Source organism: Colletotrichum costaricense (genome assembly GCF_030867565.1).
Source record: "Colletotrichum costaricense strain IMI 309622 chromosome Unknown Scaffold_2.1, whole genome shotgun sequence".
In the NCBI taxonomy this organism is placed as follows: Eukaryota; Fungi; Ascomycota; class Sordariomycetes; order Glomerellales; family Glomerellaceae; genus Colletotrichum; species Colletotrichum costaricense.
The window spans coordinates 723,180-745,237 of NW_026848231.1; the positions used below are offsets into that span (position 1 = coordinate 723,180).

The 22,058-nt window shown below is 53.7% G+C and overlaps 10 protein-coding genes across 10 annotated transcripts; 6 read left to right on the forward strand and 4 right to left on the reverse strand.

Moving 5' to 3' along the window:
* Positions 1–844: 844 nt before the first annotated feature.
* Positions 845–1,615, forward strand: CCOS01_01845 (uncharacterized protein; the record flags this gene model as incomplete). Its single annotated transcript, XM_060450038.1, has 1 exon — positions 845–1,615. One exon carries the CDS (start codon positions 845–847, stop codon positions 1,613–1,615), a length of 771 nt encoding a protein of 256 aa, XP_060318688.1.
* A 1,840-nt stretch (positions 1,616–3,455) lies between these two features.
* Positions 3,456–6,022, reverse strand: CCOS01_01846 (uncharacterized protein; the record flags this gene model as incomplete). The annotated part of the gene is made up of 3 exons (XM_060450039.1): positions 3,456–5,460; positions 5,716–5,898; positions 5,973–6,022. The coding sequence occupies 3 exons, from the start codon at positions 6,020–6,022 to the stop codon at positions 3,456–3,458; spliced, it is 2,238 nt and encodes a 745-aa protein (XP_060318689.1).
* A 980-nt stretch (positions 6,023–7,002) lies between these two features.
* CCOS01_01847 (uncharacterized protein) lies at positions 7,003–7,281 on the forward strand (the record flags this gene model as incomplete). Its single annotated transcript, XM_060450040.1, has 2 exons — positions 7,003–7,102; positions 7,157–7,281. 2 exons carry the CDS (start codon positions 7,003–7,005, stop codon positions 7,279–7,281), a joined length of 225 nt encoding a protein of 74 aa, XP_060318690.1.
* A 3,182-nt stretch (positions 7,282–10,463) lies between these two features.
* Positions 10,464–10,860, forward strand: CCOS01_01848 (uncharacterized protein; the record flags this gene model as incomplete). The annotated part of the gene is made up of 2 exons (XM_060450041.1): positions 10,464–10,519; positions 10,569–10,860. The coding sequence occupies 2 exons, from the start codon at positions 10,464–10,466 to the stop codon at positions 10,858–10,860; spliced, it is 348 nt and encodes a 115-aa protein (XP_060318691.1).
* Positions 10,861–11,011: 151 nt separating this feature from the next.
* Positions 11,012–12,585, reverse strand: CCOS01_01849 (uncharacterized protein; the record flags this gene model as incomplete). Its single annotated transcript, XM_060450042.1, has 5 exons — positions 11,012–11,129; positions 11,333–11,881; positions 11,949–12,130; positions 12,196–12,266; positions 12,348–12,585. The coding sequence occupies 5 exons, from the start codon at positions 12,583–12,585 to the stop codon at positions 11,012–11,014; spliced, it is 1,158 nt and encodes a 385-aa protein (XP_060318692.1).
* Positions 12,586–15,190: 2,605 nt separating this feature from the next.
* CCOS01_01850 (GDSL-like Lipase/Acylhydrolase) lies at positions 15,191–15,918 on the forward strand (the record flags this gene model as incomplete). The annotated part of the gene is made up of 2 exons (XM_060450043.1): positions 15,191–15,310; positions 15,373–15,918. 2 exons carry the CDS (start codon positions 15,191–15,193, stop codon positions 15,916–15,918), a joined length of 666 nt encoding a protein of 221 aa, XP_060318693.1.
* A 196-nt stretch (positions 15,919–16,114) lies between these two features.
* On the reverse strand, positions 16,115–17,792 carry CCOS01_01851 (major facilitator superfamily transporter; the record flags this gene model as incomplete). Its single annotated transcript, XM_060450044.1, has 3 exons — positions 16,115–16,138; positions 16,194–16,622; positions 16,674–17,792. The coding sequence occupies 3 exons, from the start codon at positions 17,790–17,792 to the stop codon at positions 16,115–16,117; spliced, it is 1,572 nt and encodes a 523-aa protein (XP_060318694.1).
* A 230-nt stretch (positions 17,793–18,022) lies between these two features.
* CCOS01_01852 (uncharacterized protein) lies at positions 18,023–18,583 on the reverse strand (the record flags this gene model as incomplete). The annotated part of the gene is made up of 1 exon (XM_060450045.1): positions 18,023–18,583. One exon carries the CDS (start codon positions 18,581–18,583, stop codon positions 18,023–18,025), a length of 561 nt encoding a protein of 186 aa, XP_060318695.1.
* Positions 18,584–18,900: 317 nt separating this feature from the next.
* On the forward strand, positions 18,901–19,173 carry CCOS01_01853 (uncharacterized protein; the record flags this gene model as incomplete). The annotated part of the gene is made up of 1 exon (XM_060450046.1): positions 18,901–19,173. One exon carries the CDS (start codon positions 18,901–18,903, stop codon positions 19,171–19,173), a length of 273 nt encoding a protein of 90 aa, XP_060318696.1.
* Positions 19,174–19,928: 755 nt separating this feature from the next.
* Positions 19,929–21,392, forward strand: CCOS01_01854 (amidohydrolase; the record flags this gene model as incomplete). The annotated part of the gene is made up of 2 exons (XM_060450047.1): positions 19,929–20,310; positions 20,371–21,392. The coding sequence occupies 2 exons, from the start codon at positions 19,929–19,931 to the stop codon at positions 21,390–21,392; spliced, it is 1,404 nt and encodes a 467-aa protein (XP_060318697.1).
* Between the last annotated feature and the right edge of the window lie 666 nt (positions 21,393–22,058).

A 22,058-nucleotide genomic window follows, 5' to 3' on the forward strand; every position in this document is an offset into this window, starting at 1 on the left:
GTTCGAGTCCCAGCTTGAGCACCAGAGATGTAGCCCCCATTCGCCACCGGGGGGGTGAACTCTTTTGCTTTTTGGTTTTTTGGCAATTTGATTACTTATATGAGGCGGACGGCTAGCTATTCCGCGTGGAAATTAGACTTGTCTCCAGCCACGGAGCGGTCAGTGGTGTTGAGGACAACTTGGTGATCATTGCCAAGGCTGTGTGGCGTGTGGCTCTGAGGCTGTGCCGGTTCAGACCGATCGTGAACTTGTATGGTGTGGTGAGACAAGGTTCGTCATGTCTTCCATGCATCCGAGGTGGCGCACCCATTACGATTCTGGGGGAAATAGGCTCATGTATGACAGATTACCCCATTCGGGGATACAGCCGCATTCCACGTATCACAAACGAGGCTTTCTCACGATGGTGGTCACGAGGCAGGACCTCAGCCTTTCTCATGTTTCATTCCCCAGGCGATCTCCTCTTCTCGGCACAAGGGGGCTCAGTGGCTCAAGAATCACGACATGTGATGATATGTTACACATCGTGATTCCGACTGTCATTGGGTCGTGCTGATGTTGCCTCGTTTGTAGCGCTCGCCCTGTTGCGCGGGTAAGGAGGCTCATGATGCGGGGTTTAGCCATCTCCGAATGGTCCAGTCGGATGCATATGAGGTGGTGAGAGGTGACAGCCTGCTTGCAATCTCTGGGCTAAGCAGCGACGGAATTCCTCTATAACACACTTACCCGAACTCACATGCTTGGTTATTGCGAGACGTTTCATTTAGTAGACCTCAGTACACGAAGCAAACACATCTTTGAAAAGAAAAGAAAACGGAAGCTCAAGGAAGCTCGAGACCTCACGATGGACATGAACGACAAGATGGAACTCCTCAAAGTTCGTCCACTCATCTCATTATCACGCTCATATCCGATGCTCCAACGCCTCACTCGCTCTGCTCGTCCAACACAAAACAGGCATCTTTCTCTCACGACTCGCAAATCTCGCGTTTGCTTGCAACACCAACAAGTAACAAGTCCACTCCGTTCGCCAGCAGAACTGAATTTCAGAAAGCAATTCACCCGACGTGTAGAAGAAGCTCAGCAAACGCTCACAATCACTGACTTACCACCTGAACTCCACCACAGCATCATCGACTTTCTCGACCCCATCGATAGTACGTGTCTCGGGTTGGCAAGCCGCTACTTCTATACCCTTCATCGACGACGACATGGCACTGTCCAGCTCGCCACGAGACGTCCGAGGCCGGACCACCGAGAATGGGCACGGAGATCATCATCCGCTTTGTCGGCCTTCAGGTCCATCGACGCAACAACGGCGATGACTGTGACTGACCCTACGGACGATGCCACGCTGGCAAACGAGCAACCGATATCCCATCCGCAGCCGCGACCACCCTCCTGCTGCGCAAAGTGTGGGCTCGAGCGCTGTGAACTACAGAGACATATCCGAGACTGGTTTCCTCCAGACCACGAATACTGCACCATCTCTGAGAAGTACGTGAGATTAGGCCTTCACAGAGAGAAAGAAGAGTTCTGTCACAGGCGCTCGCCTAGAAATTCCACCTGGTGTGGGAAACATCATCCACGATCCGTGGCCAAGAAAGTGGCCTGAGAAGCCATGGGACCGGGTGATATGACCACTGCTCAACGAGCGAAAAGGATGGGATAAAAGATGATCTGGGTGGTATAGGAGAGGAGCACCCCTGGTTTACGCAACTTTGTGTCGTAAGAAAGAGTAATAAAGTTCAGACTCGAAAAGCTTATCTCAACTCACGTATGAATGAGACGGGACTCATCCGAGCTTCACCCACTCTCAATTCACCCCTCAATACAGTTGAATATGAATTAACTGACTCGTTGTATTCCCCCTTTGGGGCAGCATCTCCCTGCCGCATACCCGTTGATCGCATGAACTCTCGGTTCGGTTCGTGATGAGTTACAATCCGTCTTCGCGATTCCCCGATTTCTGCTGAACTTGACCAAAAAAACACTGTCCTTTGTTCCAAGGTGGTGATGGCTGATGATGAGCAGTCTCTTTGAATCTACACCATGAAGTCATAATCAGCAACTGAGAAGCAGCCGTGTCAAAATGAACTTGATTCAACATGGCTTAAAAAAAAAAGCAATCTCGAGTACAGAGTCTTAGGCAATCGCGGCCGAATCGCCAGGAGCCTGGAGTGAGTGCGGGTTAGGAGTCGCCAAGAAGCCGTATCTCTTAGTCAACTTGCCTCCCAGTTGCTGCTCACGAGCAAACCCTCAAAAGTAGGTTGAAGTGTTGCACGGTAAACGAGCATCTCATCAACGTCATGTCACGTAGGGATGCCAAGACTTTGGAAAAGTTCGAGAAGCAAGCAACGCCGCAGGCCAGCAGAGGCCAGGAACCCACAGCTTCCCGCGCCCCCCGGAGTTGGAGAAGTGGCAACTCCGGCTCCCCGGATTTATCCCCTCCCTCTATTACCTGGGATTCCAAGTACTCGCCGAGTCATTGTGTCTTTACATCAATTACCCGATTCGATGGGAAGGCGGTAAAGAACCCGGGGTCGAGCCAATCATGTCGAGTCGGACGGCTGGATCTGGAGTGATGGGCTATGCTTCGCAAGGATACTACGATGTCGCTCGAGACGAGGGGGGAGGCGGGAGGGAGAGCGGGACTGGGAAGTCTATTACAAATGGTGCGTTTACAGACGCTGTACGAGATGTAATGGTCCAAGACTTCTATTGAGAGAGAATCTCAGGATAGACTTGTCGGTTGAGAGCCCAGAGCACACTTCTCTCCAGCGCATCGAGTCGCGGAGGCGCGACCGAGGCCGACAATAAGTCCCTGTTTCCACTTGTTTCTCCCCACTGGGCAAGTGATCTTCGTTTTGAAGTGGATGTGCTCATTGTATAGAGTGTGGCAATGTAGATCAACTCGAGTCATGGAACCTGTACCGTCAACCTTGTTGATTGACATACTGCTATTTGTTCTTATTGACGTGAACAAACGCATCGGTTCTCTGCCCTCTTTGACCTTGAAGCGCGCGGACAAAGAAACTGGTCATGGCTGGAAACAAAGAATTACGAGATGATGAGTTTGAAAATGACCGGTTTGTGGCTTGTGATTTTGTTGAATAAAGTAGAGTAAGGTAAGGTCAATATCTGTTGATGCCAACAGTGATGGCGCCAATTTAACACTTTGACCCAGAACGGTCGTTTTTTCTCGAGCATGTTTCCGCGCCAGCGAGCAGATACGATACAAATGCCTATAGTCTTGGGCCAAGTAGGGTCTTCTAAAATCTTAATCCTCGTCGCTATGATCGAAGCAGGGCAGTCCACGCTCATGGTAATAATATGCAAAAAAGAAGAGAAGAAGAATAAGGTGGGAAAGGGAGGGATGCCATTGCGCTTTGCCCTCTCGGACCGGCGGGAAACACGAACATGAACTCTTTTCAAACCCATGACTCGTCCCTCTTTCACTGCTCCCTCCCTGAAAACTCGTAGCCCTCCATCCAGCCGGCAAGCTGATCCAATTCACAGCTGCCGCAGCGCAGCAGCAGACGTTGGGTGTACGGGACCTGTACCGCGGCTGCCGACGATGATGTATCCTTTTTGCCGTCCGTCTGGACCAAATCCGCGAACCGGGCATCGCTAAGGTAGTCCTTGACACGCATCTCCTCGGCCGGCAACGAAAACAGGCTGGCGTTCTGCCTCGTCACCTCCTCGATGCTGACGTTGTGTTCCCGCTCAATCATCCGCTTCCCGATGTAGTGCAGCTCATGTCCCTCGCCCAGCGTCACGGGCTCCCGCCTTCCCATGGCGAGTTCCCACGCAATGAGCCACGCCTGGTACCGTATATCGAGCCAGCGGCATTTAACAATTACAAACTCGACAAGGGAGAGGAAACTCGGTTTAAAATCGAATTGGAAATCGTCCGGCGTCTCGGGTGGCACGTCCGGGCAGCTGTCAAGGATCAACCGCGCGAGAACGACGATGCGCGCGAAATTCTCCTTGAAGCAGTCGTACACAGACTCGTCGTGGGACCGGCAGACGCTGATGCAGATCTTGGCCGCCTGGTACTTCATCTCCGTCTCGGCGCAGATGAGACCCTGATGCTTCGGCAGGGGACGGTCGCCGTCGGCGTCTTTGCGGGGGTTCTCGACAAAGGCGAGGAAGGCGGCGTGCCAGCGGTCGAGCGAGACGCAGATGTGTTTTTGCTCCTCGGACATGACGGGGCCCTTTGAGGCGAGGCGGGAGTCGGTCTGCGATCCGGGGTCGGCGGAGCGGATGTAGCGGATGGCGTCGAGGAGGATCGGGTCGACGGCGCGTTTGGGGAGGTAGATGCTACTGCTCTTGTCAAAGGGGCCAAGGTTGTACCTGGATCCCAGCCCGCCGAGGCTTCCTACGCCGCCGCCGCCGGTGCCGCCGCCGTGTTGGAGGTTGAGTGAGGGGAAGCCCGGTTTGTCGTAGTAGCAGAGCTGGATGATGCTGAGGCGGTGGAATTTCGGGACGATTTCGTCGAGGGTGTCTTGTTCCAGCTCGTCGTAGTCTACGTTGTTGAGGATGTTGATGCCGCTGGCGAGGTGCTGCATGGCGGCGTCGAAGCTCTTGCGGAGGAATTCCGTGGCGATGAAGAGGATGCAGCAGGAGAGGACGACGTCCACATCGTTTGGTTGCGTCATGTCGTCGTCGGGGTCGTCGCCGCCGGCTTGGCTTTGGGGTGATGTGAAGGGGTTCGTCGGCGTGAGGGTGTCTTGCCGGTCTGGTTCTGCGAGCTCTGGTATGCTCGAGATGCCTGGCGTCATAGCTGCCGGGGATTGGATTGCTGATGACGGTCCGGCGGAGGACAGGCTCGGGGATGAACGGTTGCTGGGTGATCCGAAGGACCTGCTACTGTCGTTTCGTATCGTCGTCGTCGTCGTCGAAGTCGTCCTAGTGGTGGTAGTTGTTCCTAACGTCGTCTGGACATCCTCAAACCCCCTCTCCGGCGCGACCTTGTTGGCCATCAACCGCAACGCCTTGCCATAATGCTCGTCGGCCTGCGGATTCCCTCTCCCTCCATCGGCAGTCGTTGCCGTCGCCGCTGTCGTCGTCGCCGACTTTATCGTCGCTCCTTGGATCGAGTTACTCGGGGGTCCTCGCTGCGGGAAAAGACTGCCAATGGCAGCCATGGCATGCCTCACGGCGGGCTCCGACTTACTCAGGCGCGGCACGAGGTCGGACCAGAACTTGTTTTCAAAGTTCTGCGGCAGGTTGGGGGCGACGTCCCGGGCAAAGTACTCCACGGTGGCCTGGTCCGATTCGAATTCCCAGCCCGCCCTGGCCTGCGCGAGCGCGTCTCTCAGCCTCGTGGTGCGCGAGCGGGCGCGGGCGATGGCCCGGTTGCTGGGGACGACGACGGCGTAGCCCTCGCATTTGCGGCCGGTGCTGGTGCAGCGCGCGCACGCCGGTTTTGCTTCATCGCACTTTACCTTGCGTGACCTATTTGAATGGGAGAAGAGAGAGAAGTAAGAATGGCGAAAATGACTGAATGACGGAGGGAGGGAGGTGTTCCTTTTTCTTCTTGAGGACGGGATTGTGAATGTGGGAACGGAGACGGAGACGGAGGGTGAGGCCCGGTGGCCGCTTGGTCACACACGCACATCACACACTCTCACATACAACACATTCTACAACGCGCGCACACGGTACGGCACACCTTACACACACCATATACATGTATACCACCGTACATACGCAGCCGGAGACGGGGGCGCTCGTCCAGTCTCGTCTCGGCAGCCGACCCCGGTTGAAAACTCCAGCCCCGGAGACAGTCCGGAGACCGGCCGGAAGTCATCCGACTTTTTGAGGGATATAACACGTTCCGCCCGAGGCTGGGATTTCGGGCTGAAGCCAAGGCAGCGCCGCGCAGCAGCCACCCTTCAGATCGCCGATCAAGAAAGAAAAAGTCAAAGTGAAAAAAGAGGAAATATAGTACGAGAAAAGAAACTCACTTGCAAGTTAAACAGCCTGTGCGAACCTTTGGCTGGCCCTTCCGTGTCATTATGCCTGTTCCGCTTTGCTCTGCTCTGGTCTGGACTCTACCGTCCCGCGTGTGCTTGCTCCAGCTGACAGGCGGGAAGGTTGAGAAGGTAAAAAAAAAAAACCCGGACCCAGGTCCGAGTACCCGCACAAAGCACGTTCGACAGCGCGCGGCAAATGCGTGCGGGATTTGGGTGTGTGTGTGTGTGTGCGTGTGGTACAGGAAGTTTCCGAAGACCCGGAGGCTGCGGCTGCGGCTGGGGGCCTGGCGGGAAAAAAAGAGGAGGAGGAGAACGACGGTGACGGGAGGCAAGGCTACTCTCTTCTGAAGATCTAGAAGGAAAAAAGGATAAGGGACAGAGAAAAAAACCAAGAGAGCAGCAAGTTGTTGCGTTTCAAGTTTCGGAGGGGCAGAAAATCAGCCGCGCCGATGAGGCCAGGCAGACTAGACGCAAGATGCAGGTCGCAAGGACGCAACTGGCCGAGGCTGAAGGATGGGTGAGATTGGTTCGTGTCTGTCTTGTCTGCCTCTCTCTGTCTATAGGCTACCTGCTTAGTTTTTCCTCTCCTCTGCCTCTTTCTTGTTCTCCTCCTCGTTCTTCTTCTTCTCTTTTTGTCTGCCCGCCCCCTTCCCCTCCGCCCTCCGGCCCCTCTCCCCCTCGACTAAAAGGTGACTGAGCAGCAAATTCCTGCCTGCGGCACTGCCTGGTCTGGCATGGTCTGGTTTCTTACCTACCTAGGTAATTCTGGTTCTGGTTCTGCTTCACCGTTCTGCTTCCTACGCGCAAGGCACAGGCACAGGCGCAGGCGCAGTGCGCGGCGTGGGTGGGCGGCGCGGGTTGCGGTGTCACTCTTGTTCCCCTGTCTCTCCCTGCGTCCAGTCGACTACCTACAAAGTATTCTTTTTGGCTCTTCTCTGCTTGTGACTTGTCCTCAATTTGGGTCAAATTTGGGTGCAAATTTGGGGGCCGCCGCGGCCACCACCGCCGCACCACCAACAAGATGCGTTTCTTTACCAAATTGAACTCTTCGGGCTTCTCCCCTCCCCTGCACAGCTGCAGTTGTCACCTGAGGAGGACCTGGTACGCCTGTGCTTCCTATGGCCGATCCAACACGGCGCTAATTTTTTTGGTCACTTGGACTTGGCGTCGAGAAGACCGGGGGGAGGGAGGGGGGCGTGTAGTGTACCGTCGGGTGTTGATGAGATTGATGGCCCAAGAAGGGAATGCGAGCGCGGCTGTGCCATGTTCAAGTTGTGTCTGTTGGACGGGGGTGGGATGATGACGATTATGCAAAAAGGACTTTTGTTCATAATTATCTCTTGTGCCCCTTACTGTGCCGTATTTCTACGGATAACTCTTCTTCATCATCATCTCACTCTTTCTACTCATCTAAGTTATAGAGAGAGTCAAGTACAGATACTCGAATCTTGACATCGACACTTTGGGGGGAACCGAATACCTCCGCCCGTTGCCGTCCGCCTAACAAATCAGACGATTTGATTGTCACGAGCTAAATTGTTAGGGCTCGGATAATGACATGAGCAACTAGCGTCTCTGGATTCGTCTGGATTCTAGGCCCTGTCAATGGCTCATGCTTCATGGTGTCGGGCTTCAGCTACGTCTGACAGCTGACCAATGAGACGTTTCTAAACCGAGACAATGGAAAAAGGAGATGAATGCAGAAACAATGCTCGCATTCTGCGCAACCAACCCTGGCCCCCCCGTCCACCCGTCCACCGGTGCGTTGCGGCGTTGGGCGGCGTTGCCTGTGCCGGCGAGCTATTTCGCGAAGACACCACGTTTCCGAACACCAAACATGCCTAAACTCATGGATGATGGGAGGGGGCTTCAGGCTTGTCAGGGAAGAGGGGAGACTAGGTAGGAGGGGCCGTCAAATGCGACGGATCATCGGCAGATGACTTCCCAAGCGCCTCCCTTTTGAAACATTTGTCGAAATATCGTTTCTTCTCTGACAGAGAAACTGCCGTAAACCTGGCATGTCTTGTCTAGTCTCGGGTGACACCGTGACTAGTTACAGATGATCCGCCATACTCGGTACACAGTAGGAAAAAAACGGCCTTTGGAACTTGATAGAATGGGATCAGCATTGGGGAATGTTTCACTCCAATCAAAAGAATTGACCCAATAAGCTCAGCCATAGACATTCGCACCAGCTGTGAAAACAACAGACAAGGGTCGGTTTTTGTGCCTGTAGCCCATAGATATAGCGTATCTCGCAAGCTGCGCGCCTCTCCCCTCCAAAATAGGAGTGCTCGGTAAGAAACCACATGAAAAAAGACCTAAGCTAAACCCGCCGATCTGAGCTTCAATCGCCGACTCACACACCCCCCAAAATAGTCCAATCCTCGCGAATCCCATCTTCTCAAAATACTTGACACACCGGGGACCATTGGTCTGTGTTTCTCGGTTGACCCGAGTGGTGTCGGTGTCGGAAATTGGTAAATGAAATGGCTGGTGAGCCGAGGCAACTTCGCACTTTGATGAATAAGATCCCAGCAGCCGGTTTAGTCTGCCCAGGCAGGCGAATTACGTGAGAGAGAAACTCGAGCAAAGGCCACCTTTGCATCCCGATTAATTTCCAAAGAATCAAAACAAAGGAGAAACCATTTCCCACGGTCGAATCCTGCGTCCTTTCGCAAGAATCCGTCAGCTCGTAACTGCGTAAGCACACTGATGGATTGTGCTGCAAGTGTACAAGTCATCAAAGAGGGAGTTGGAAGGAATGCAATTTGTCAACATGCCGAAGCCACAAGCGTCACTATGTTTGAGACAATTCCAGATATCATTTACCGACCGGTCTAACGCCAAAAATGGCTTGGCATGGGTATTGGGAAAACCCAAAAGTACATATAGAAACAAGCCCCTTGCTGTCTCTGGATAGCCGGCGGGATATCTCGACTTTTGTCACCAGACGTTGGAGCCTAGACGTCGCGAGTCGTAACCGCGATATTCGCTGCCCACTACCCTCTACAGCCTTTTCAAACATAGCCCACAATTTCGAGACGGTCCTCAACAATCAAAAATCCAAGACCCGCCTTGCTAGCTCAATCGGTAGAGCGTGAGACTCTTAATCTCAAGGTTGCGGGTTCGACCCCCGCGTGAGGCTCAAATCCTCACCGCGATTGACCAAGTCATTCTTCGGGCATTTCTTTTGGTGGTTTTGATCATTTTTATCAGCTTCGGGCACCTTTGTTTGACTTTTTGACCTTACGCTTTTGGCTCTTCTGCGTTGACGGCTTTTGACTTATGCACACGCCACTCGTCTGAACTAAAGTTGGAGAAACTCTAAGTTGGCCTTGAACTTAGAACCAAACGGGTATCGAACTATCGATGCAATGATTGGTCTCTGCACGATGCTCATCCATCTCATCTGGATAGCCCGAAAACGGCTGACAGACCAGGAGATTTAGAAGCTTGCTGTGGAATGGCCAAGTCGAGGCCTGCAAGAATAATGTAGTCAAAGCGCTCGCTGGAAACTTCTCTCCATGGTCTGCGAAAGAAGTGTCTCATTAAAACAGTGTTTTCTTCAACGTGTCTAGACTCATCTCTTTCAGCGACACATTCTCCTCCCCGCGTCACATTTGCAGTAAGGGACTCGCAATCTTTCGTCTTCCACCTTCTCCGTCATGGTCGTCCAGAGCGATGGCTGGTGGGTTAAAGAAGCCCAGGCATCTCTCTGCCTTCAATATGGACGAAGATGGGTAGACATGGAAGCTCAAGGCTTCCTATTTCGTCGAGAGATATAGAAGAGACTCCATCGGGATGGTACCTAAACTCCTTGCTCAAAACTTGAACACTTCACTTCACTCCATACTAACATGCATCAAGCTCTTCCTTGCTGATTTCCCTTCTAACACAACGACGTGAACCACGAACCACCAAAGCCATGCCGAAAATCGAGATCCTCAATCTGCCGTCAGAAGTGCTCCTAGAGATATGTCAACACCTAGCAGCACCGACGCAAGACGCGTCCTCAGAACACTTGCGCTGGTATTATTTCTCCATCTACAGCAGCGGCGTCATGCAAAGACCAAAGCTGGCCGAAGTCCTCGCGTGTGGTGCACCCCTTGCTTGACTGATGCGGACGTGCAGAGCCATGCACTCGATGGCGGGCCACGAACTCTGCTCGTGCTACTACGACATGTTACCTGCAGCAGTCTTCCCAGACCTGTGTCTTTTGTTGGACATTCGAGTCCCTGAACGACTCTTTCGTCATCACCCGCTACCTGGGTAGAGCTTGAAAGATATAGAGAAGGACATCGCTGCCACTCTGAAAGGTTTGGATATTGCGAACAGGTTATGCATGCGTGTAGACGTTCACAACGACGTAACTACAGACATGAACTGGTCGGATGAATAGCCTTGACGAAGAATGGACTACCAACGCCGCAAACCGCCTCGTTGTCTTTCTCAACTAGAACAATTATCGTTTACCTTAGAATGCGGACCGCAAGACCGCATTTCTACATTCACTGCCCACCTCCTCCTCGACTAAGGTACCTCCCCATTTTGACCAGCCTCAACGTCAGTCTAATCCATCCATAGAAATCCGCCCTTCCAGCGTTCAAGACCAACGAAACTGAACATAGCTTTTATACCGAAACCAAACACCCAATCACCCGTCTCGGGTCGATCGAGAACCGGAGCTCGCCAATTCACAACCATAATCAACATCGTGCCCCTTCTTGCCCGTTCACGAAACGTTTTCCTTCCGAATTCCAAGGGATGTTCGTCTCGAACACCTCCGTCACCTCTTCATCCTGCTCTACGGACCGCTGTCAGTCACACCTTCGATCTCAGGGTGGGGAAATTACTGCGGGGGAATTACTATCAATAACCTTGACGAATTAAACCCCGAGAACTTGGAGAGTTTGACGGTCTCGCGCGTAGAAGACTGTCTCGACGAGCTAATAAGAACGAGTCTGCCAGAGTTGTGCCGCGCTGATGGCTGGGCGGTTCAAGAACTTGGACGACGTTGAGATCTTACACTACGCCATCGATGGAGATACACGGTCCAATACAGCGCGCAGCCTCTTGAAGTTGTTCAGGTGGAAGATCCTCAAAGAAGTGTGTAGTTGGTGGTTCAAGGGAAGCTCTCCAGGGTTGCTGATACTCAGATTGTTCAGTCATGCGCAGCCCCGTACTTAGTCATAGGCGATCTATGGTCTTCATGAATTCGTTGAGAACTTTTTGCAATTAAGAAATAATAGACCTTGAACCTGGACTAGGTCAAGCCTAGGGTGGTAATGCCATCATGCTCTGCTCCTCATGAATGACTTGAATGCGTATGCTCATGAATCTCCACCGACTTATTCCCCGAAGCCGTCCCCCTCGACTCAAACATCGTCAATCCATGCTCCTCAATGTCATCCTCCCGCCCCACCCCCGTACCTAACGACCGATGCTTCTTCCTCTTCATCCCCGAGCTCCCAATCGTCTGAATCGAACTATGCACCTTTGGCGTCTGATCCTTACCTCCACCCGTGAACAGCCTCCTCAGCGTCGGCGCGCACCCGCACACAATCGCCAGATTCGCCTCGAGCGCGGTCCACACCCAGATGTTGAAGCCGTCCCATGTCAGGTCGTAAGAAGGGTCCTCCACATACAAAACTTCGACGCGGATGACCCAGTACGTTCGCATGATGCCCGCGAGCACGACGACGGTGCCGAGGCCAAAGAGGATGATGAGGCTGATGCGCTGATTGAGGGGCATCTGGAGGCGGAAGAGGGTCGGCATCGGGAGGAGGTACACGGCGACATCGGTGAGGACGTTTGTGATGCCTTGACCTGCTAGTGGCGGCCATTCGGGGATGCAGTTTCCCCAGTCGGCGAAGAGGGTCCAGTAGTGCCATATCGGCCTGTAGTCGGAGTGTCTGTCAGTCTTTTTGCTATCTGGTTGGGTCCAGGGTGAGAGTGTTTGCTTACATGCACTGCGTCCAGAGCACAATGAGAAAGACCCAGACGAGGGTGAAGACAAGACCGCCAGTCACCCAAGTAAGCCGTTGGAACCATGTCCCCGGTGCCGCGAGCCTCAGATAGCTGGCAAGAATCGAGAGCTTGGACAAGCCGGAGGCGAACAGGAAAAGGGTCTGCGCAGCCATGGAGATCTACCATAAATCAACCGTTAGAGTTACGCCTCTAAAGTCAAGATCACGCCGAAAAGAAAATGTACCTGTCGGCTTTGCTTGATCAGTGACAGCGGAACATCCCATACATGCAGGTTCCAGCCGTATAATTCAGTGGCTGCTCGCAGATTGTTAGCCTAAAGGTTCCTTATTGCCTTTGACATTCCCTTGAACAGCTTCATATGAGGGCGAGCCGTACCGAGAATGACGCAAATCGTGACGCCAATGCAGAATACCATGCCAGCAACCATAAGCCAGTCATCCCACCAGGTCTGTCGAATCTTGACAATCCTGATGTACATCCGCAGGCAGAGGCATATCATGGCGATGCCCAAAAAGACCATCTCGATGATGAGCAGCCCCGGCCCCCGATTCTCCGGGTTGATGTAGTTTGGCCGCGGCCAATGGATGAGCACATCGATGGGTGGGATCCTCATCGTGATAGAATCTCCGTTCCTGTCTCGGGCGTTTCCTAGCGATTTTGGATATTGTCGTCGAGAGACATAGGCAAAAGGCCTCAAAACCTTCCCCTCGGCCGTAAGTCTTGAGAGCGCCCTTGAAGATCAGTCGACGATTGGTAGTTCAAAGGTTATTCCATGGGAAGTGGCCATGGCTGATACTATTAAACCTCCCCTCGCCAAGCAAACACGCAGCGCTATCCTTCATTGTCACATAGCTTGGAGAAATGTTTTTTTTTTCTCTTCTCAGGGGCACACCATTCACCTTGTCAGCGTAATAACGCTACGGGGCGGCTCCGCGAAAAAGGTGTCAAAGAAACAGTGTGTCTCAGACAGCCGGATGCATCTTCGACAAGGCGCGACGGGATCAGCACTAGGCAGTCCGAACCATGTGTTTTGGGTCGACGCCACACATGGGGCGTCACGCAATCCTCCAGAAAACCCGAAGATCATGCAATCATAAGGGGGGCTAGCTCTCGATGTGACGCCCAGTCTTGCCAGCCTAGGCTGTGCTTAGACCACATCTAGAAATCTAGAATTTCGCGGCCGCATTCGACTCTCCCACATTGCAAAAGAATGACTACAAGGCGGCCGCTGGGCGTCGACCCGGACAAATGGCACGCTTCAATCTTTCTTTCTACCGGGCGGGGCTAGCCTCGAAGGCTTCTTGAACTTGCTCCTCTTGACTTGGTTCCAAAAACATTGGGATAAAGCAGCCCGTCCTTTGCTCGTTGTGTACGTAATGGGGTTGGCTTTCTCAATCAACTTGTTGATGTCCAGGTGCTCCCATATCCTCCAGGAATCGGATCACCTTCTACGCCGCGTGGCAGCCCTACCGACAACACCAGTCTAATGACAAACACTCCATGTCCCGGCTCCTGACTCCTGTGTGCCCCAAGCTCGATGAAGATCCCCGCGCGCGTGTGGAGAAAAAGAGAGGCACAGACAAAGATCATCATGTAATGACTTGCAGCTCGGACGCTTAGGTCCAGACTATTGGAAGCTAGCGCACTGGTTTTATTGGCAGCCCTAAAGCCTTGTGCCTGCCCGAAGTTTTGGGTTGAAGATCATTCTCTAGTACCTTTTTCTTGTTGATTTTTATGGCAGTCATAGAAAAAGCCGCAGACGAATTCCATTCCCCGTTAGTGGCTAGAGGGATTTGAATCTCACATACGCTTCTTTGGAGTATTCGAGAGTCGAGGCCGATGAGTCGAGTGGTGCCACGTACCGCAGCATAAGATGCGGTCTCAACAGAGTCTTCCCCCATCTCGAGCAGGAGCAGAATTCAGGATTTGGAGAAATTCTTCTCCTTTTCCAAGACACCGATTGCGCTCCCGGTTCCCCGGCCTACTTCAGGGTCTGGTCGAGCCTGGCAAGCTTGGGAACGGCTTTAATTCCGACGTGCTGGGTCCACCGTCTAGCTTACTCCTGTCTAAGAAAATGTGAAATGAATCAACTGTCCTATTTGGACCTTCGCGGCGACGCCACATTCCCAGAGGTCCGGCAGGCAGAAGGATGGATCAAGTCCAACTGACTAATTACCCCAGCCTAACCCATTAGGCCCAAGAAAGCTCACCCTGGAACTTGCGCGATTCCAGACATGAGTGAAGAGTGGTACTCACATTGTCTGCTTTCGCGTGGTCGGTTGAATAATAAGGGAACTAGGCAAGTCCAAGCGCGGATGGTCGCAATCAGTGGCGACGGGGATATATGGCATCCATACGGAGTACGGCTCACAAAAAGCTTGGCTTGAGAGGGCGGATCAAGACTGGGCTTGGTCTCGGCTTCGGCCCCGAAATGTCGGCCCCATGCTTCGGAGCCTCCTCCGAACGTCAGGGAGAAATTGCTCGGCTACCCAGGTGCTCAAAGTAATGCAGGCCATGCATTGCACGTCACCTGGTGGCGTTTTCCCGGACTGGGGGATACTTTTTCCATCTCAAACTACTGATTGTTCAACCGATTAAACGTGCTTGTGATCATTTTCTTGTCCTACAGAATCTCACATTCAGTGTGATACATCCCCCTCAATACTGGAGCGAAGAGCAATGAGGAATCCAAAACCATGTGTGGTGTTTGCCATGAGTACAGAAATCTGTGCACTGGAAGAAACAAACAAAAAAGCAAACGCAACTAGGCCAATCATAATGGACGGATATGAGTTTCTACCCCACAAACCTTGAGCGACTTAATCGGGCACCTTTTGGCATCCCATCAGCTTCACCTCCTCATCCAAGGTCAGCGTCTGCTTCAAGTGACGATAGCCTCACAAAGGCTGATATCTGTGATTGTTCACTCCCTCTCAACAGCTGATTCCGTCTACCGGCTCTGAGCACCCCAATATGCCGGCGAGTCCTCACTACAATGCTCATCTTTCACGACCAGCCCCCGCAATGCTAACATAGCCTCACTCACACAGCTTTACAATCAAGTCGTCCTTTTTGGAGATTCACTCTTCCAATTGTCCTGCACGCCTCAAGATGGCTTCTCCTTTCAGGCTGCCCTTCAAGACCGTAAGATGGCCTTTCATCATCCATTTTCAAGCTGGCGGGCAGTCCAATGCTGAAATAAACAACGAGCAGTCTGTATGAGGCGTCTCGATGTCATCAATAGAGGCTTCTCAGGCTACAACACGGCCAACGCTCTAGAAATTCTCCCATACCTCTTCCCACCACCTTCGACAACAACGCCTAAGATAGACTACATCGTGCGTCAAAACAGTCCTTGAGCCTCCCAGACATCTCCATCAGCGATATTAATTTTTTTCAGCTAATCCTCCTCGGCGCCAACGACGCCTGCCTCCCAATCCCCACAAACAGCCAGCAAATAGCCCTAGACCAATACAAACAAAACCTCAAAGCCATCCTCACCCACCCCACCATCCAAGCTCACAGCCCCAACATCCTGCTCGTGAACCCCCCTCCCCTCGACGAGATCCGCATGCTCGAACGCGATCTCGAAAAGGGCCACGGCCAGGCGTCGCGCAACGCGGCCGTGAGCAAGACGTACTCGGACGCGGCGCTCGCCGTGGCATCCGAGGTGCCCGGCGTCGTGCCGATCGACCTCTACGGCGCCGTCATGCGGCGGGCTGAGCAGATGACGATCGGGTTTAGTCGGAGTAGTCTCCCACTTGGGAGCCCCGGAGGTGAGCGGGGTGGGCTGGAGGTTTTGGTGCCGGATGGGCTGCATTTGGGGGGTGAAGGATATAGAGTGCTGTTTGAGTTGGTGAAGCCTCACATTGGGCCGTTTGACGAGTCGAGAGAGGATTACCGGCATCCGGACTGGAAGATTCTTAACCCTGGTAGTTTGGGTTGAAGTGGTAGAGGGGCGCAGTAGTACCAGAGAAGTCTCTCCGTATGGAATTCGTTCAGAAGATTTAAACAAGAAGACTTTGACATTAGACTACGACAAACTCAGCTTCAATACTCATGAATCACACCGAGCAGTCTCCTTGTGCGTCACTTCAACATGGGATCCCCTCAATCACTAATGCCTAGTTGTTCGTCCCTATTCAAAGAACATATCGGAACATGGGCTACGCTTAGTTAGCAAGTCACTCAGCAATCGATCCAATCACCAGGCATACTCACATTAGCTTTATCCGTCACGTCTTCGAACCCAAGCACCTCGCCCTCTCTCTGCATCTCCTTGACCTCCTCCTCAGACTTACCCTCCAGCATCCGATCACGCTTCTTATTCTCCAACACATAGATGAAGCGCAGAATCTGGTTCAGGACTAGGTTGAGAATAAACCCGCACAGCATGGCCACGATGCCGCTGTGGTACGCGGGTGCCTCGGTGCTCTTGAAGAACTGCGGGCCGGCAATCTGCCCGACGCAGTAGCACACAAAGACCCAGCCCGAGGCAACAGATCTCTTCGTGCTGCCGGCGATATTGGTCGAGAGCAGGCCGAGGATGACCATGAAGCCGACGGGGTAGGAGCCAAGTAGCCAGACGCCGACGAGGCGGCCCCATTTGTTGTCTGCGTGGAGCTGGTTGATGAGGCAGGTTCCGATGATCTGGTTCAAAAGTCAGCGAAATATCAACCAGTGGGACCGGCCACAGCATACCGGAGGGATCATGGCAACGGTGCCGACGTGCAGTCTCGAACTCTTAATCTTGCTGCTCAAAAACCCGGCTCCAAGCTGCGTGACAACCTGCACGGTAGAAAGCGGCAGGTTCATAAGCGTCGTGTTGAGGGGACTGAATCCAAGCCCCTGAATAATCAACGACCCAAACGCCAACCCTCCCGAAGCAATCGCATTCACAAACGAAATTAGCCCCAAAATAATCACCGCCGGGTCTTGCGCCGCTTCAATGACCTGCGCCTTGACAAACGTCCTGCTCCGTCCCGTACCAGTCTGATTCTCCGCCACGCGCTGCACAGCAACGACCTTCTCCCTCTCCGTCAGCCACGTCACCTTCGCGGGCCCGTCCGGCACGAAAATCGTAAACACGACGCCCCAGACGACGGTCATGGCGCCCAGGATCAGGAAGATGTACTTCCACGGCGACAGCGAGCCCGTGATGTGCCCGATGCCGTACGCGAGCAACGTGCCCACAAAGCTTCCGACGCCCAGGAACGAAACCCACAGCGCCGAGCGGCCGGCCTGCTCCTGTCTCGTCCACCACATTCCCGTGACGGCCACGAAGCCAGGCGATATGGTCGCCTCCGTGACACCCAGCAGGAACCGAACCGACGCCAGCCCCGCAAAGGAACTACACGCCGCAGTGGTCATGAGAATCATACCCCAGAGGACGATATTCACGCCCAGGAACTTGGCGACGGGGAACCGTTGGAGGATGGCGACGCCGGGGTACTCCGCGACAAGATACCCAAAGTAAAAGATGGAGCTGGCCCAGCTGTACTGCTGCCCGACGAGCTTGTTGTCCTTGATGATGCCGTAGACGGAGCTGTACCCCAAAGAAGTCTTGTCGATGAACTGCAGGGCGTAGGTGATGCAGAGGAAGGGGAGGATGCGCCTGTCGAGCTTGGCGAGGATGGAGCGGGACTCGGCGGCGTCGAGGGGCGCGGAGTCGAGGGCTGAGGCGGCGAGGGCGCCGGTTTCGTCGGTGATGTGGTGCTTTGAGGGGATGGCGTCTTCATCTAGGGGGCCGGTGGTGGCGGGGACGATATCCGCGAGGACCCGCTTCTCCGGGTCGGAGCCCGGGGTTTCGGTGGGTGCCATTGCGGAGTGCCTTACACTGTAAGGAGGAGGGGGAGTTTGTCAGGGACTAGAGAGAACTTGTGGGTTTACCGAGTCCCAGGTTCCTGGGTCGTATAGTGTATTGGCACGAGGATCCGGAAAAAAGAGCTTTCTCCTCCTTTTTGAGGTTCTTGGGAGCCCACGACTTCTTTTATCAATGGAACGTTGAACGAAGGCCGCGGGCTGGAGTCATTGGAGCGTGTGGGTCCTGTTCATCGGGGTAGATCCGACAATCGGCAATTCCATGTTATTTTTTCCAATGGTCTTATCTCGCTTGGGTGATTTCTTCCACTCGCCAGCCCCTCACCTTCACGTAGTGTGATGCCAGCGGCAGAATGGTTGCAGAATGGTTCATGTATCTGCTGACATGGATAAGGTCTCGTCGGACTTTGATCGCCCCTTTGCAGCTTGAGCCCCAATGTGAACTCAACTCTTTCGAGTGGAACACTGGTTCGCCACCTTGCTGGAAAAGACTCACTTAATAACGTATGCCCTACGAAATACACCTTAAGATGCGAGATGCTCGTCTTTTCCCAACGGCCTTTCGTCCGTGTCTGATTTGTGGTCGTAATGCTTTCTTCCCTCGGAAAACTTGAACCTCTCCATACGGAGTATCCAAAGCGCAACCGGCGCACACTACGGGACCAAGACAGCCGATAACACCGGGTCGATAAGAACATGGGTCCGGCCAACGGGTAGCTATCTCCTGCGGGGAACAGCCGGTCCTCCACTTCCAGACTCCAAGCAGTCGCCGCCTTTACCCGGCGCACCATGCCAGTTTGCACAACGATGCATAATCCCTCCCAACAGACCAAATGAGGAAGCTCCCAAAAGACCATCACTGGTGAGCCATGAGGCGTTAGACGGCCAAGCGCCTTGGCAAGACGGTTGGTCTTGTCAGCCTCATCTCAAGAGGACCGCGTGTCTTTATCGTCGTCTTCATCCAAATTCATTCACGTTTGCGGATCAGCGAGCGCATCACCCATTCATCCAATCTCACGAAGAAAGGTGAGTGTACCCTAGCATCGCTCAAGCAGGTCGATCTTCGAGTCTATCTAACCACCTCTCTCAGACCCCAACCACAACCAAAATGGCCAAGCAAAAGTCAACGCCAGTCGCCTCGCCCGCCGCAGGAGCGCAAGTAGATGAGGCATCGCAAACCTCGCAGACCTCGCAGCAGGCGCAGGTCGCGGAAACATCGCCGGCGGAGAGGATACTAGCGCTTCTCATGCCCCCTCCTTGGGCGCGCCGCCTCATATTTGTCGCCCTAATCTTCTACATCACCCCGTTCCTGCTCACGCACTGGATCGAGACGTCGGCGAAATTGATTAGGATGATACGGACGTTGACTGGCCAGAGATGATTCTTGATTCAGGGGATGAAGAGATGCCGGGTTAGGTTGCTGGGTTTCATGGAAGTGGGTTGAAGAACTCTGCGGTCAGCAGGAAACTGCGCACTCATTCCGGTTGAAAAGAGGTTTGAGAATTTCGGGGCTTTAAGATGGAGGCATCGGAACTGCCAATACTTAATGGAAGCAAACTCGTCTTATTATGAGCTTCTCTGAAGCAAAGTCATAACAAAGAACCAAGCGACCGTGGCGTCGCGCGACCGTCTGAGACATGCAATCAAGCAGAGTTCACCAAGTACATTAGAAACACCAAGACACCTATATTTGAGCGAGATTTCATGTACCTCGCAATAGCTTCGATACATGAGCGTATTCGTTCTCCTCTTGTCCCTTACCTGTTCTGAAGTACTGTGAAATGCGTTGATTTATGAACGACCAGCTTCCAGACAAGCATAACACAGCGAATACGCTAGCTGGAATAGGCAACTTGCATCGCATGGCATCCGCGGCCTCGGTACAGATAACATCAATCGAAACCCGGCCGGTGGTCGGAGACACGCCGCCGTTCGGAACCGTCTCTTCAGACGGCCCTCACTACGCAACCTCCTCTCGCCGGAACTCACTCACTCACCTACCTCACTCCCATCAGGAACAGTGCAGGCTCAACCCAACTACGACGCCTCTCACCCCAATCAAGGGGCACTTCAATCACCGGCTTGATCGACCTCATACTCATCAGCTACAGTGAAACTCACATCAACTCTTTCAAAATGGATTCATCAGAAGACGACTTCGTTCTCGTCTCCCACGCAGACACCCACCCCACATGCACCTCAACCTCACCTTGCTCATTAGCCCCAGCCTCATCCTCCCCATCCTCCTCGTCATCACCACCACCACCGCCTTTCCTCGATGAAATCTCCTCCATCGTAACAGACCTCGCCGACGCACTATGGCCCGTCAACAAAACCATCCACGATAACCCGGAACTCGGCTACCGCGAGTTCATTGCCCACGACACCCTAGTGGCCTTTATGCGCACCCAGCCAGGATGGAAAGTCACCCCCTCAGCCTACGGCATGAAAACCGCCTGGGTTGCCGTCTGGGAAAGCGGAAAGAAGGGACCAGTTGTGTCGTTTAATGTCGAGATGGGTAAGACCTCTCCCCCTCTCCTCCTCCTTCTCCTGCTCCCTAACTAACACCTCCCAACAGACTGCCTCCCAGGAATAGGCCACGCCTGCGGCCACAACCTAATAGCAACAGCCTCCCTAACAGGAGCCCTCGCAACCTCAACCCTCCTCGCCCGCCACGCCCTCCCCGGCAAACTCATCCTCTACGGCACCCCCGCAGAGGAAGGCGGCGGCGGCAAAATCGCCCTCCTCAAAGCCGGCGCCTACAACCCCTCCACCTGTCCCGGCACCGGCTCCCCCTCCCGCGCACCAGACATCAACCTCATCTCCCACCCTGGCATCGTCACCTCCACGGCCCTGATGCGCACCTCGGCCTACACCTCCCTCCGCCTCGAATATTTCGGCCGCGAGGCCCACGCCGCAGCGAACCCGTGGCTCGGCATCAACGCGCTCGACGCGCTGGTTGTGGCGTATACCTCGATTTCTGTGCTGAGACAGCAGACGAGGCCGGGGGACGTGATCCAGTGTAACATCTCCGACGGCGGCGCGCGGCCAAACATCATCCACGCGTACGCGGCGGCGAATTTCGTGGTGAGGTCGGATACGCAGCCGCGGCTCTCCGAGCTTTTGAAAAAGGTGCAGAAATGCTTCGCTGCGGGGGCGGAGGCCACGGGGGCGACGTTCAAAGTTACGTTTACGGGGGCGTATAAAGACCATGTGCCGAATCGTGTGCTGGGGCGTTCGTATACGCGATACTTCAACGCGTTACTGGGCTCTGGCGGCGACGGAGACGGTGACAACGACGCTCCGATCCCGACGGACGAAGACGTGGATGAGATTCGCGGGCGGACGATGGCGAGTACGGATCAGGGGGATATCAGCTACGCCATGCCCTCCCTCAGCGTCGGCTTCGCGATTCCGCCTGGGAAGGGAGGTCAGGGCCCGCATAACCCAGAGTTTGCGGAGGCGGCGGGGACGAAGGTTGCGTTTGAGAGGAGTTTGCGCGTTGGAAAGGGGCTGGCTGGTGTTGCGGTTGAGGTTTTGACCAAGGAGGGTATGGTGGACGAGGTGAAGGCTGCTTGGAGGAGGGATATGGGGGTATGATGGGGGGAGTCTTTGAGATGGAAGGAGAATAGCGAAAAGGAGTAGCTAAGGTATACAGCTGAGGTTTTGTGGTATATACCGAGGTCGTTTGAAAATATATTCGTGTGCGTACTTCTGAGCACTCACCTTACATACCTAACCCAATATCAGATCGAATCATCCTCTAGCCTTTATTCATGACCTCATGTCCTCATGATTCAACAACAAACACCGGACCACTTGGTCGAGGGGTAGGGCTGTAGAGGCCCCGGTTACATGGTGAAGACTCCCATCTATTTCGGGGTCCATGTTCGAACCCTCGATCGGTCCATTCTTTTTCTCATATTTTGCTTTCTTACTTTCTGAGATGATGTCTGATCCTCTTTCCACGATCACACAAGCGAGATTTGTGAGCAAGTTTCTGGAGACTTGTCCTCGTATCATAGCGTACACACCCAAAGGTGTATATCCATCTACTCGCCTGTTTCATATCTTTCAGCCTCTCCTTTACCCCCACATCATCACAAGTTTAAAGCCCCCCCGCAAAGCATCAGCGCATCTTCTTGTGTATGGTAAATGATCAAGGTGAAGAAATCATGATTGTACAAGGTCCTAGTACATCCCAACCCGTAGGTATAATAATACACGCCCAAAACTCCTCATCGTAGTCAAGACACCCCAATATCA